Source organism: Amia ocellicauda, chromosome 1 (assembly GCF_036373705.1).
Source record: "Amia ocellicauda isolate fAmiCal2 chromosome 1, fAmiCal2.hap1, whole genome shotgun sequence".
Taxonomy (NCBI): domain Eukaryota; kingdom Metazoa; phylum Chordata; class Actinopteri; order Amiiformes; family Amiidae; genus Amia; species Amia ocellicauda.
Genome location: NC_089850.1, coordinates 39217267 through 39231789, shown reverse-complemented (window position 1 = coordinate 39231789; position 14523 = coordinate 39217267). Strand labels below are relative to the sequence as shown.

Sequence of the window (14523 nt, the reverse complement as noted above, 5' to 3'; positions counted from 1 at the left end):
AAAACAAACAAAATATTCCTCAGCAAATAAACACGTAGAATATCTAACTCTAAAACAGTGTACTATTCCCACTAAATTGGCCTTTTATAAATGAAAAATCAGTTTGGTTTTGTAACATAGTGTAGGGTAGTCCATCTGTCATGCATATTTCTTTTAAAATCAATACCCTCCTACACACAGCACTTTGTTTCATCAAGACTAGTTGGAGGCAGCTCAGGTTTCCTGTGTTTAGGTGTGCTTGTAGCACAGTGAGCTCAAAATGTTTTGTAGACCACCTGCAAAGCTAACTGGGACCCTTAACACTGAGTACTGTTTACATACATTTTGAAATTATAGCGGCGACATGGACACTGCTGTGAAGTACAATCTTACAGAGGATTCTATCCTGCATTCGTTTTTTCTTCTTTCCTTGTTATTGCAAATAATATATTAATGTATATTATTATAATGTAATGTAGATATTCATTGATTTCTAATATTTTAAAGAGGTAATGGTATAGTATCTTAAAGGATTGAATTCAGAAGCTCTCATTATAAAATTGACATATTTTTAGTCAGATTTCTGTATAACCCCCCACCACATACACACTAAAGGTTTCCAACAGTAAGTCAACACACATTGTGCTTTTTAGATGTAAAGGTTGGTTGGGATTACGATTATAGTCTCAACCTTCACACCCTGACAATCTCTCAACTTCTTGTTTATTAAGAAATGCTGAATAAATGCCACACACATTTTAACTGGAAGCCAGACATTTATCATGCTGTCAAATCAGACTGACATTAAAATGGTGCTGAAATTATTTTCATACCTCACAGTGTTTCTTATAGTATATAAGCATTCTTTGAAATTTGAAGTTGAAAGATATGCATACTTCCATTGTGCAAATTATACACGTATATCTCTGAAGAGAAAAAGGAAGTGTCTGTGGCTCTGCGGTGGTTTTCACATCTTTCTGAGGAAACCACCACGCTGATATCGAGCTTTCTGAATGTGGGAAAGCATTTGGCAGAGGTAGTGTGGGGGGAAAAAAAAAGTGAAGATAAAGCTACGAAACTGTAAACAACACTCAGCAATTGTAAATGGATAAGTTAAACAGCCATAAGAGGTGTATACAAGTGATACTAAATATCTGATCGCTCAATAGCTGCTCGCCACTTGAAAACCATCCACTGTAGGGCTTCTGAATTGCATCCTACTGTTTTTGTTTATGGGATTTAAAAAAAATGAATCATTATGCTTAACTTTATTGCAATATCGTGAGTCATAAAAAGTCTGTTTCTCATATTATTGTACTTTAATTGGCAATTTCATGCTTCTTTGAATGTAAGCTAGTTATCAATGTGACTGCACTTGGCTTTAATTCTTCAAGATGTAACAATATCTAGGTTATAAATGTATTCATACCACAACTTAAAAATATGTTTAATAAATTCTGCAGTGTATTCAAGAATTGAAGTATTTAACATCTTCAAAAAATATTAGTATGATATTTAAAGATAATGTATTCCCTTGCTACACAGTAAGTTGTTGGTTCAAATTTGAGAACTTCAAATCCACACATTATGGGACACAATATAATTAATGTTGACAGTCATCCTTGAAGGACAAGATATCTGCCAACTGTAAGAACAAACAATAGGAGTTACTTACCAATAAATAGACTGCATTATAACATGGCATGTAATATTATAACATATTATAAAGCAATCATGTAATTAATCATGTAATTCATGTAATGTTATACAATCTTTGAGAAAATGCTTTTATCATTAAAACGTCCTTCATTGACATTAATTACAAAACATTTCCCCAGTATGTTTTTCAGTAACTACTCTGTACTTACTGGTCTCATGAAAGATTTATATACAGTTGTGCCAGTTGTGAGGCCTACATTCTAAATTGTTTTAGATTGTTTTTTTAATTTGCATTTAAGTAAAACAGCTTTCCAGCTCAAATAATCCCAGTGTGTCATCCCAGATACATTTATTGAGCATGTGCTCCATACAGCTGAGTGAGTGCAGGTGCATATGATACCGTACTTAAGCAATTTCTCATCAGGTGATCTCTTCAGAAGTTAATGAATGTTACGTACTATTCCTTACCCAACAGAAAGAACAAAGACAAACATTCCTTTTATGTGATAAAATGAGAGAAATACAGGCTAAAAATGGACTTTGATGAATATGGTCTGAGTAGTGGCTGCTCCACATCCTGTCAGGTTTGCTGTTGTTGTGTAAAAGCATATGTAAAACATTTTTTGTTTATGAATAGCTGATAAATGCAGCAATAAAATGACCACCCTTTCATGACTTGTCTCAATTTTGTTTAAGAGCTGTGAAAATCTTTCTGACTTCTGAGCTCCCTTGTGTTTGTTCCTCCTACTTTTAAAATGCCTTTTATGCTTTTATTGACTTGTTTTAAAATATTGTCTTTGATGTACCATATGCTTGTACAGTAGCAAATTCACCCAGTTTGAGGCACTTACAATACCTATTGTGTGTGTATATATATACTGGGATCCCATATGTGAGCACTCTGCAGGCAAATGGGTAGATTTCCTTTTACCCCCATGATATGCATATATGCATATACACACACACACTATATATATATATATATATATATATATATATATATATATATATATATATATATATATATATATATATATATATATATATATATATATATATATACACTCACCTAAAGGATTATTAGGAACACCTGTTCAATTTCTCATTAATGCAATTATCTAACCAACCAATCACATGGCAGTTGCTTCAATGCATTTAGGGGTGTGGTCCTGGTCAAGACAATCTCCTGAACTCCAAACTGAATGTCTGAATGGGAAAGAAAGGTGATTTAAGCAATTTTGAGCATGGCATGGTTGTTGGTGCCAGACGGGCCGGTCTGAGTATTTCACAATCTGCTCAGTTACTGGGATTTTCACGCACAACCATTTCTAGGGTTTACAAAGAATGGTGTGAAAAGGGAAAAACATCCAGTATGCGGCAGTCCTGTGGGCGAAAATGCCTTGTTGATGCTAGAGGTCAGAGGAGAATGGGCCGACTGATTCAAGCTGATAGAAGAGCAACTTTGACTGAAATAACCACTCGTTACAACCGAGGTATGCAGCAAAGCATTTGTGAAGCCACAACACATACAACCTTGAGGCGGATGGGCTACAACAGCAGAAGACCCCACCGGGTACCACTCATCTCCACTACAAATAGGAAAAAGAGGCTACAATTTGCACAAGCTCACCAAAATTGGACAGTTGAAGACTGGAAAAATGTTGCCTGGTCTGATGAGTCTCGATTTCTGTTGAGACATTCAGATGGTAGAGTCCGAATTTGGCGTAAACAGAATGAGAACATGGATCCATCATGCCTTGTTACCACTGTGCAGGCTGGTGGTGGTGGTGTAATGGTGTGGGGGATGTTTTCTTGGCACACTTTAGGCCCCTTAGTGCCAATTGGGCATCGTTTAAATGCCACGGCCTACCTGAGCATTGTTTCTGACCATGTCCATCCCTTTATGACCACCATGTACCCATCCTCTGATGGCTACTTCCAGCAGGATAATGCACCATGTCACAAAGGTCGAATCATTTCAAATTGGTTTCTTGAACATGACAATGAGTTCACTGTACTAAACTGGCCCCCACAGTCACCAGATCTCAACCCAATAGAGCATCTTTGGGATGTGGTGGAACGGGAGCTTCGTGCCCTGGATGTGCATCCCACAAATCTCCATCAACTGCAAGATGCTATCCTATCAATATGGGCCAACATTTCTAAAGAATGCTTTCAGCACCTTGTTGAATCAATGCCACGTAGAATTAAGGCAGTTCTGAAGGCGAAAGGGGGTCAAACACAGTATTAGTATGGTGTTCCTAATAATCCTTTAGGTGAGTGTGTATGTATATATATATATATATATATATATATATATATATACACTCACCTAAAGGATTATTAGGAACACCTGTTAAATTTGTCATTAATGCAATTATCTAACCAACCAATCACATGGCAGTTGCTTCAATGCATTTAGGGGTGTGGTCCTGGTCAAGACAATCTCCTGAACTCCAAACTGAATATCTGAATGGGAAAGAAAAGTGATTTAAGCAATTTTGAGCGTGGCATGGTTGTTGGTGCCAGACGGGCCGGTCTGAGTATTTCACAATCTGCTCAGTTACTGGGATTTTCACGCACAACCATTTCTAGGGTTTACAAAGAATGGTGTGAAAAGGGAAAAACATCCAGTATGCGGCAGTCCTATTGGCGAAAATGCCTTGTTGATGCTAGAGGTCAGAGGAGAATGGGCCGACTGATTCAAGCTGATAGAAGAGCAACTTTGACTGAAATAACCACTCGTTACAACCGAGGTATGCAGCAAAGCATTTGTGAAGCCACAACACGTACAACCTTGAGGCGGATGGGCTACAACAGCAGAAGACCCCACCGGGTACCACTCATCTCCACTACAAATAGGAAAAAGAGGCTACAATTTGCACAAGCTCACCAAAATTGGACAGTTGAAGACTGGAAAAATGTTGCCTGGTCTAATGAGTCTCGATTTCTGTTGAAACATTCAGATGGTAGAGTCAGAATTTGGCGTAAACAAATGAGAACATGGATCCATCATGCCTTGTTACCACTGTGCAGGCTGGTGGTGGTGGTGTAATGATGTGGGGGATGTCTTCTTGGCACACTTTAGGCCCCTTAGTGCCAATTGGGCATCGTTTAAATGCCACGGCCTACCTGAGCATTGTTTCTGACCATGTCCATCCCTTTATGACCACCATGTACCCATCCTCTGATGGCTACTTCCAGCAGGATAATGCACCATGTCACAAAGGTCGAATCATTTCAAATTGGTTTCTTGAACATGACAATGAGTTCACTGTACTAAACTGGCCCCCACAGTCACCAGATCTCAACCCAATAGAGCATCTTTGGGATGTGGTGGAACGGGATCTTCGTGCCCTGGATGTGCATCCCACAAATCTCCATCAACTGCAAGATGCTATCCTATCAATATGGGCCAACATTTCTAAAGAATGCTTTCAGCACCTTGTTGAATCAATGCCACGTAGAATTAAGGCAGTTCTGAAGGCGAAAGGGGGTCAAACACAGTATTAGTATGGTGTTCCTAATAATCCTTTAGGTGAGTGTATATATATATATATATATATAGTGTGTGTGTGTATATGCATATATGCATATCATGGGGGTAAAAGGAAATCTATCCATTTGCCTGCAGAGTGCTCACATATGGCTGTACAACCTGGTCACTAACATAATACAGTAATTACATATCAAACAACAGTATGTGACATCTTTGAAAGAGTGAACATGTTAAAATGGACACATTGCAAGAAGAACAAGTCAAAGATGGACAAAGGATGCTATTGAATGGATCCCAAGAGATTAAAAAATACCTAGAAGATGAACATATAAAAGAGGGGGATATGAAATAATACATTGTGCAGGCATGACGTGGAAAGGGAAGTTATATATCAATGCAAGTGGAAACATCTTAAGGAAGCCTTCATCCAGCAGTGGATCGATATGGTCAGCATGCTGCTGCTGAGATATAAAACTACATGAGATTCTCTGTGCCAGTTTGACCTGCCCTTCTAGTGAACCATTGATTTCAATAGTCCTGTGGATAGTTTTTCTTTCTATTGTTATTTGTCGATGTATGTTTTTTTTAACGGATCTAATGTTAAGTATATACAGCTTCACATACAATTATGTTCATATCAGATCTCAAAAGATAGGCTACTTTTATGAAAGTTTACTATTTGGAATACAGTACACTGTTTTTTCCCAGCTTTCTAGCTAGGTCAACACATGTGGACAGTATGGATAGAGCAACACAGCTACATAAGTTATAGTTAGTCTTTTAAAGTTGTCTGTTTTTGTCTTATTTTCATGCTGATTTTCGTATGTCTTTGAAATAAACCCATTGCTAAGTTATGTGTTCCAAAGACATGAATTAAATATAAACATGCAATCTGTGGAGAATCTTGTTTGAGCAAAACAGCAGAATAGGATCAAAATAAATCAACACTAAAGAAATACTGTTAATGTAGAAATGAGGGCTGTTTTTGTTTTGAAAGAATGTCTTTGTATGATACAGCCTGTACCGTTTTAGTTTTTTTTTCCATTATTATTTTAACTATTAGACTATTATTTTACTTAAGCATGTTATCCAGGTGAATGTATTTTTAAAAGTATGTGACCAGCATGACTGAAAAGGGGATATTATGTGTCTGTGTGATGTGCAAGTTAAATATTCAGGCAGGTGTTTGTTAGAAATGAACCTTTATTTATTGAAACAGTAGTGATGATAAAATAGGTAACTTGTAAAGTTATTTCTAAGAAAAATCATATAGTAGGAATACAAGTATACAATACAAAGAGGTAGTCATTTGCACACTGCCAGTTACAATCTTAGTTCTTCTTAACTACAAATTGCAGTAATCATACTCAACAGCACAATATTGTGCATGCCAAAAAAGCACTTTCTTTTACTTTTTATTCTTTCTGTTAGTTGCTCACAATCCCACCTTTATATGTGCTGACAAGTGTGTGGTGCTCAGTGCCTCTGATGTGAAATGCACATTCTGTTCCAGGTTCGCTCTGGGGGATGCCCGTCGGCCTCTTCATGAGACAGCAGCCCTGGTAGAAGACATTGTACACACCCAGCTCATCAATCTGGTATTTGTTTTTTCTTTCTCTCTTATTCTAATGATGATGATGATTTTTTCAACATCGTTTATGAACAATGATGCACATTCAAACAGTTTATTCTGCTCTGCTTTGAATCCTTTCCAACCAACTGTGCATGGGGTGTACTTAATAATCCGTGGGCTGCATTCCTAATTGTTACTGCTTGTCAAATTAACATTGCATTCCTGTCAACGACTCAGCATACTTTCAGCCTGATGCTCAATTGTCTGAATTTGCACTCATGTTGGGCAGCCCAGGGAGCAGTGCTGTTGGTAACTGAGGTAATTCTCAGCAAAAATCATCTGTACCCACTAAAGGGGCATACAGTGAGGGAAAAAAGTATTTGATCCCCTGCTGATTTGTACGTTTGCCCACTGACAAAGAAATTATCAGTCTATAATTTTAATGGTAGGTGTATTTTAACAGTGAGAGACAGAATAACAACAAAAAAATCCAGAAAAACGCATTTCAAAAAAGCTATCAATTGATTTGCATGTTAATGAGGGAAATAAGTATTTGACCCCTTCGACTTAGTACTTGGTGGCAAAACCCTTGTTGGCAATCACAGAGGTCAGACGTTTCTTGTAGTTGGCCACCAGGTTTGCACACATCTCAGGAGCGATTTTGTCCTCCTCTTTGCAGATCCTCTCCAAGTCATTAAGGTTTCGAGGCTGACGTTTGGCAACTCGAACCTTCAGCTCCCTCCACAGATTTTCTATGGGATTAAGGTCTGGAGACTGGCTAGGCCACTCCAGGACCTTAATGTGCTTCTTCTTGAGCCACTCCTTTGTTGCCTTGGCTGTGTGTTTTGGGTCATTGTCATGCTGGAATACCCATCCACGACCCATTTTCAATGCCCTGGCTGAGGGAAGGAGGTTCTCACCCAAGATTTGATGGTACATGGCCCCGTCCATCGTCCCTTTGATGCGGTGCAGTTGTCCTGTCCCCTTAGCAGAAAAACACCCCAAAGCATAATGTTTTCACCTCCATGTTTGACGGTGGGGATGGTGTTCTTGGGGTCATTCCTCCTCCTCCAAACACGGCGAGTTGAGTTGATGCCAAAGAGCTCGATTTTGGTCTCATCTGACCACAACACTTTCACCCAGTTCTCCTCTGAATCATTCAGATGTTCATTGGCAAACTTCAGACGGGCCTGTACATGTGCTTTCTTGAGCAGGGGGGCCTTGCGGGCGCTGCAGGATTTCAGTCCTTCACGGCGTAGTGTGTTACCAATTGTTTTCTTGGTGACTATGGTCCCAGCTGCCTTGAGATCATTAACAAGATCGTCCCGTGTAGTTCTGGGCTGATTCCTCACCGTTCTCATGATCATTGAAACTCCACGAGGTGAGATCTTGCATGGAGCCCCAGACCGAGGGAGACGGACAGTTATTTTGTGTTTCTTCCATTTGCGAATAATCGCACCAACTGTTGTCACCTTCTCACCAAGCTGCTTGGCGATGGTCTTATAGCCCATTCCAGCCTTGTGTAGGTCTACAATCTTGTCCCTGACATCCTTGGACAGCTCTTTGGTCTTGGCCATGGTGGAGAGTTTGGAATCTGATTGATTGATTGCTTCTGTGGACAGGTGTCTTTTATACAGGTAACGAGCTGAGATTAGGAGCACTACCTTTAAGAGAGTGCTCCTAATCTCAGCTCGTTACCTGTATAAAAGACACCTGGGAGCCAGAAATCTTGCTGATTGATAGGGGATCAACTACTTATTTCCCTCATTAACATGCAAATCAATTTATAACTTTTTTGAAATGCGTTTTTCTGGATTTTTTTGTTGTTATTCTGTCTCTCACTGTTAAAATACACCTACCATTAAAATTATAGACTAATCATTTTTTGTCAGTGGGCAAACGTACAAAATCAGCAGGGGATCAAATACTTTTTTCCCTCACTGTATGTACTTTTCATAATGATTTAAAAAAAGAACATCCTCACAGAAATATGGAGCTTATAAATAAATAGTATCCAATATTCAGTGTTGCAACTTTTGCAATGATCTTCACTTATTGTTTTTTGGAGCTAACTTATATAGTAGTATGGATTGGAGGAAGTATATTTGTTTAAATATTTCAAGGTAATTGAGATTTATCACCTCAAAACCTGATATTACTTGGTTAAGATTATGATATTTGCATATATATTGTGTACATAAAAATCACAAAAAGAATGAGGTGATTTAAGGCACAAAGTTCAAACAAACATTCTACTATTTTTAAATCAAAACATAAAATGGATACAACTTAGCGATTTGCGGGTACGTCAAAGTTTTGATTTGGTCTAGCCCTTAAAATTACTATGTCTTAAATTACATTTTCATTTTATACAGGTGCTCTCTGTAAGCTGTTTTTGAGATGGAAAGTGTTAAATGTTAATAAGTAAAACACTTCCTTGCTTGGGATGCTCTCTATAAAAAGGCCCACATGTGTCACAGTGCTAGGGAGACAGGCTTAATAATTACACAGACAGGCAGAGCTATTTTGGGGTTTGTAAATATGCCAGATCTTCTACAGCAAGCACCTCCTATACACACACACACACACACAGACACCTTTAAAATCTGTAGATTCACAGTGTTGCCCGACAGTCCATCTGAAGCTGGTGACAAGATTTCACTACCAGTGAATTTAAAGACGCAACAATAGAAACATTGATTGAACTTGCAGAAACTAAACAAGCAGCCAAAAAAAAAAAATACCACAAATTTACCGGAAGATATTAAATGCAGGAAACGGGAGGAAAAATACAAGACTATGAGGACAACAATGGCATATAATTTGGGATGGAAATTTCCCCGAAGGACATTCCTCCTGAAGCAGTCACTCCATTCAATTTATTTTGAATATTGGTAACTTAGTACAGGAATGAACATGTGCGATGTTAATAGACATATCACTTCGTAGACTAGACACAACATTGTGGTAGCAATAATGTTATGAAGAAAGTTACCTTATTATGTTCATAACATATGCTTAGAAAAGAGATAGAAAAACTGTCTTTTGAAATATATGCTACAGGTTTTTAAGTAAGAGTAAGTTTATACAAACAAGCAAGATACATTAAATACTTTGCCAATAATAGCACTATTTCCATTTCTACACTCTTTCTTGCTTTCATTTGTATTGCTGCTTATTCTTCGCAGAATGGCAGCTGAATATTTACACTTTGCTTTCATCTATAAACCATGAATTATATTAGTCTGGATGTCAAAATTAACAAGATAAATGTACCAGTAAAGTACAAGTGAGCTCTTAATTGAGCTGACAGCCCAGACATACTCCTGCAGTAGTTGGTGTACTGTATGTTCTTTAATTGAATACTTTGTTAATAGCCATGACCCATGGTTGACCCCTTAAGACTTTTCTCAAGAGTAAACTTATGTGAAAGGGGATGGAAGGGCAAGCATTCAGACGCACTGCTTTTGTAACCTTTCACCTTATGGCATGGGATAGCTTTTGGCCATGAAGGAAGTGAAAGTGTCTCTTAAAGTTAATTGTTTTGACCTTTGGCATTGTGCATTGAGGAATTGCTAAATCACATATTGTTTAGAAAGTAGTGATGAGCAAAGGAATTTTACAGTGTGTTTAGTTCTTTATCTTTCATGAAACTAGTTTTTAATTATTATTGTTTTATCTGAAATGTGCATGCCTAAATTGTATATAATTGACTGTTCCCCACCCATTTACTTATATATTTGTTTTTGGACAGTTTAAAAGAACATTAGAGTATATTTCTCTTTCCATTCATTTGTTTTAGAAAGCTTATCACAATGTTTAGGAACGTGCTAACTTATTATTTATATGAAGCACTACTTTGTTCAGTACTAATAGAAAATCTGTACTGATAAACCTGATATGTTTTTGTTTTGTTTGATTTTGCTTTTCTCTACAGAAGCATGTGAGCTCATCTTTATTTACAAATGTGGAATGCTTGGAAAAGCAGGTCTTTAAAGGAACATACAGCTAGAAGTTAGAATGTAATGTTGTTTCACATAGCCTTGGACCAGTTTTGCAAAACACTTCTAGCAATAGCCTGCTAAATCCAAGTTAAAATTACTGAAAGAAATACTCCAAAAAAGATAATTGGCAGCTTTATTGCACAGTTTACATGTTGTTGTTTTTTTTGTTGTTGTTTTTAAATATATGTTTCTGTGTTTGTCTTAGGGGCATAACTTTTGCAAAACTTGATTCTGTAAAATCAGAAAAAAATGTAGCTATTAACTTCTGCTTAAACATAATTGTAAGCCAACGTATTCTTTATCGTTTAGATTGATTATCCATGCCAAATGTGTTACTTTTGTCTAAATGCACCAACTGCTAGGAGGGCTCTGAGAAATCAGCTTCTGTTCTACAGGTGGTACAAGAACCTGGTTAGTTTTGGTCAGCTTATTTGTCAGTTTTCATTTCAAAATCTTCCAACCTGTGGAATTTGTAAAACATATATGTTTTCATAAAACAATCTATAAACAGTGCATGTATTGATAGAATTTCTGTTCTTGCTATATAAAAGAAACAATAATATACATGTCATCCCTAGAATACGGCATGATAATAATAGCAGGGATTTGAGTTTACTGGCTGTGTTTCCATTTGCCTTTCTATCCTCCGCAAACCATATCCATAAACATTTGAAAGCTGCAGAACATCGGAAGGTGGGTCTCTGCTCTTTTGGTCAGTGTGGGTCCCTGTGGAACTGTGAGGTGAACCTCAGGAGGGGCTATCTCCAGTCAAAATCAGCAGTAATCAAATGCCGCTAGTAATCCAATGAGGACCCCACACTGTGTGTTTTAATAGCACAGTGATTTACACTTCAAACCTCAGCTGAGCCGCCTAGGTCATGACTGAAGCGAGTTGGGTGATGTCAGACATTAGCACAGATCATCGCACCAACACATATGTACAAACTGGATGAAGCCATAAGCATTTCCTGTTGGAATGCCAAGATTGGGAAAGGAAAAAATCCCACAGTTGTGCTGAATTTGCAGCTATTGAGGAGAGGGTCATACGCTGAGGTACAGTTGCAGAACTGGCACAGGAATCCGTCATGGCTCCTTCTCACACCTTTCATGAATTCAGATGTGGATCTTATTATTTCCGGTGCACTGAACACATATGCATTAAATAACAGTACTTGTAATAATAAAATTTAAATCTAAAAAATATGATCTTTTTGATATGCATGTGCTTAATTATACTTCTGTTAATGTTAGTGTTCCACTTAAGTGAAATCAACTTAGTAATGGAATAAAAGCTTTGTAGGCCAGTCCCCCCATCTGTTTTCTTATATCATAGACACAGAGTGGAACCTACCACGCCAACAGGGAAGTTGCTTTATCTTACCTCATATCCGGAAGCAGAATTTCTTGTCTTATTCATTTAATACATTAATGTTAACCATCTTTGCTCTTCCTATATATTCTGACAGCAGGGGCCAGTTTTAGACAGTTTTATAGAGCAGTGATTTCCAATCATATGTGAAAAAGAGAATGCATATTATAAATTCTAATATTATAAGCCATTGTGGAGTCAACTTGCCAATCTTTAAAGTCTGGACAGACTAAAGTAATTTACAGACTATTCCCAGAGGATATATAACTCTGTACTGTAGGTCTAAGGCAATATATTATGTTGTATGTCTGATTGTAAGCACAATAAAGCTGTAATCCACTACCTAAATGTTATTCTGCTTAAACCGTTTAGAAATATAATCAGTGAAACAATTGTTGCACTAGTTTACTGTTCAGGAGTTGAAGATTATACAAGATGTACAGTTTGGCATATGAAAGTGTTATTTGTATAGTATAAAGAGAAAATGCACAGAGATTTGTATTGTGTATATTTATTTATGTATGCAGAAAAATATGTATACAGTCAATACCCATATGCATAGATTGCAACCACTGGGCCCAACTCAGTTAGATTAAGTTATTTTAGACTTGTTTTGTGTTCATCTGTCTAGAATACAATAAAGAGGAACACTCCCCTCTTTCCAAATAGAAGAAAACATGCAATTTAAGTATTCTGCTTTTCTGGATAATTCACTTAAAATAAGGACAACTGTGAAGGTCACTGAATTAAAATATCTGGCTGTTTTGCAAACATTTATGAACTATGAAGGTTTTACCAACTTTCCATGTGCTTAAGGTGGAAACTGAAAGATCTGAAAGAGTCTTGTATATTGCAGCCAGCAACAACAGGAGTGTTTTTCAATGCAAGAATCCTGCTTTGGACTAATCTGTTTATGCACTACAAGGCTATATCTTGTATAAATAGTCCCATGCAATCTTTGTATTTCTCTTTCTAACGCATATCATTCTGGTTTCTGAATCATAATGATTGTGTCTTATTATTGTAGTAAGTCAAGCAAGGTAACGTGAGGAGAAATTGACTATCTGTAGATAGCTTGCTAGCAAAAGGCAGTACACTTACAGTTAATTTGAGAAGATGGGATCATACACTACAACAAACACTAGCAGTATTTATGACTGCTTGATGCCACAAACGCACTATGAGAGGGTCCAACGAAGAAAGACGAGGACCGCAGACACTTGAAAGAAAGGGTGATTCAACTGATGGCTAATAGTCATGCCACATATAGAAGAAAAAAACACAAACATGAAATGAAAAGAATATAATTGAAAATATAATATAATAGATCTATTTAGAAACAAAAGATGAGTCTTCTGTGATTTTCAGAAGACAGCAGTCAGTATGTCTACAAAGCAGTTTCTATATTATTGTATACAAGGCATGGACAAGAGAACAAAGAAGTGAAAAACTTGGGTTTCACGAGCGATACATCCAGGGATCGAATCCAGCTGGGGTTAATGTCCAGCCCAGCCTCAGCAATCACCAGGCTGACTCCCAGCTTTGACATTTTCTCACAATGTTTGTACAAGCATTTGGTTCAGAGTTGAGAAACAGCACTTTGGTGGCGTTTGTGGCTAGTCCTGTAAGACGGTGAGACCATTTTCTTAAAGTGACCCCAGGCAGTTTAATTTTATAAGCAGAAACAGAGATGTAAACAAGATTAACAGATTACAGAGAACTTTTTTTTTGTCTGGTAAAAAAATCGAGCTGGGTTAAATCGAGCGGCCTGAAAACCACTACAAAACTGACCTGTGTCCACCTTTCTCACTCCACAAAGTACTGATGTACATACAACTGAGAACCTGTCCATCTTTGTGATACATTTAATTGAACAAGTTTCCCTATAAACATTGGATAATATTTCAACTTGGTATCCTAATACTTACAGTAAAGTGACACATATGTAGAAGATCTTACTATTGAACAGCATACTCATACAAAAAGCTATAGTCATAATTTAATATTTACAATTAATAATATGATTGTTTTTGTTTGTAATCATTTTTAATTTGACAACTATATCGCTGCATTGTATATGGTGCATGATGTGGGCTTAACCATTGACTTGTACTATATATATATATATATATTTTTTTTTTTTTTTTTAATAACAGCATGAATGGCCTCAGTGACTTTGTAAATAGAAAGTACCAAACTGCTTATGATGGTGATAACCCTATATTAATTCCCTGCTTCCTTTCCAGAAGTTTATTATTCTAAGCACTGGCCAGGTGTAGTCTTGCCGAGTGGACTGTAATTGTGTGCATGCTACTTAGGCAAGACCGCAGTAGTAATAGACCGAATTACACAATAAATTTTTCCCAGATGGTCTGTGAACATTCTCCGTCCTGTTCGTGTATGCACAGCGTGTGTTCCGGTTTGCTGAGCTGTATATACA

General features: G+C 37.3%; 1 protein-coding gene across 3 annotated transcripts in view; it reads left to right on the top strand.

The window, feature by feature from the left end:
* The window catches only part of supt3h (SPT3 homolog, SAGA and STAGA complex component), a 174984-nt gene that overhangs the window by 90762 nt on the left and 69699 nt on the right, over positions 1-14523 (top strand). For all 3 annotated transcript variants that reach the window (XM_066704357.1, XM_066704348.1, XM_066704365.1), the window contains one exon: positions 6651-6735. In XM_066704357.1, the coding sequence (XP_066560454.1) occupies positions 6651-6735 (85 nt within the window). The remainder of the gene's footprint in view (positions 1-6650; positions 6736-14523) is intronic.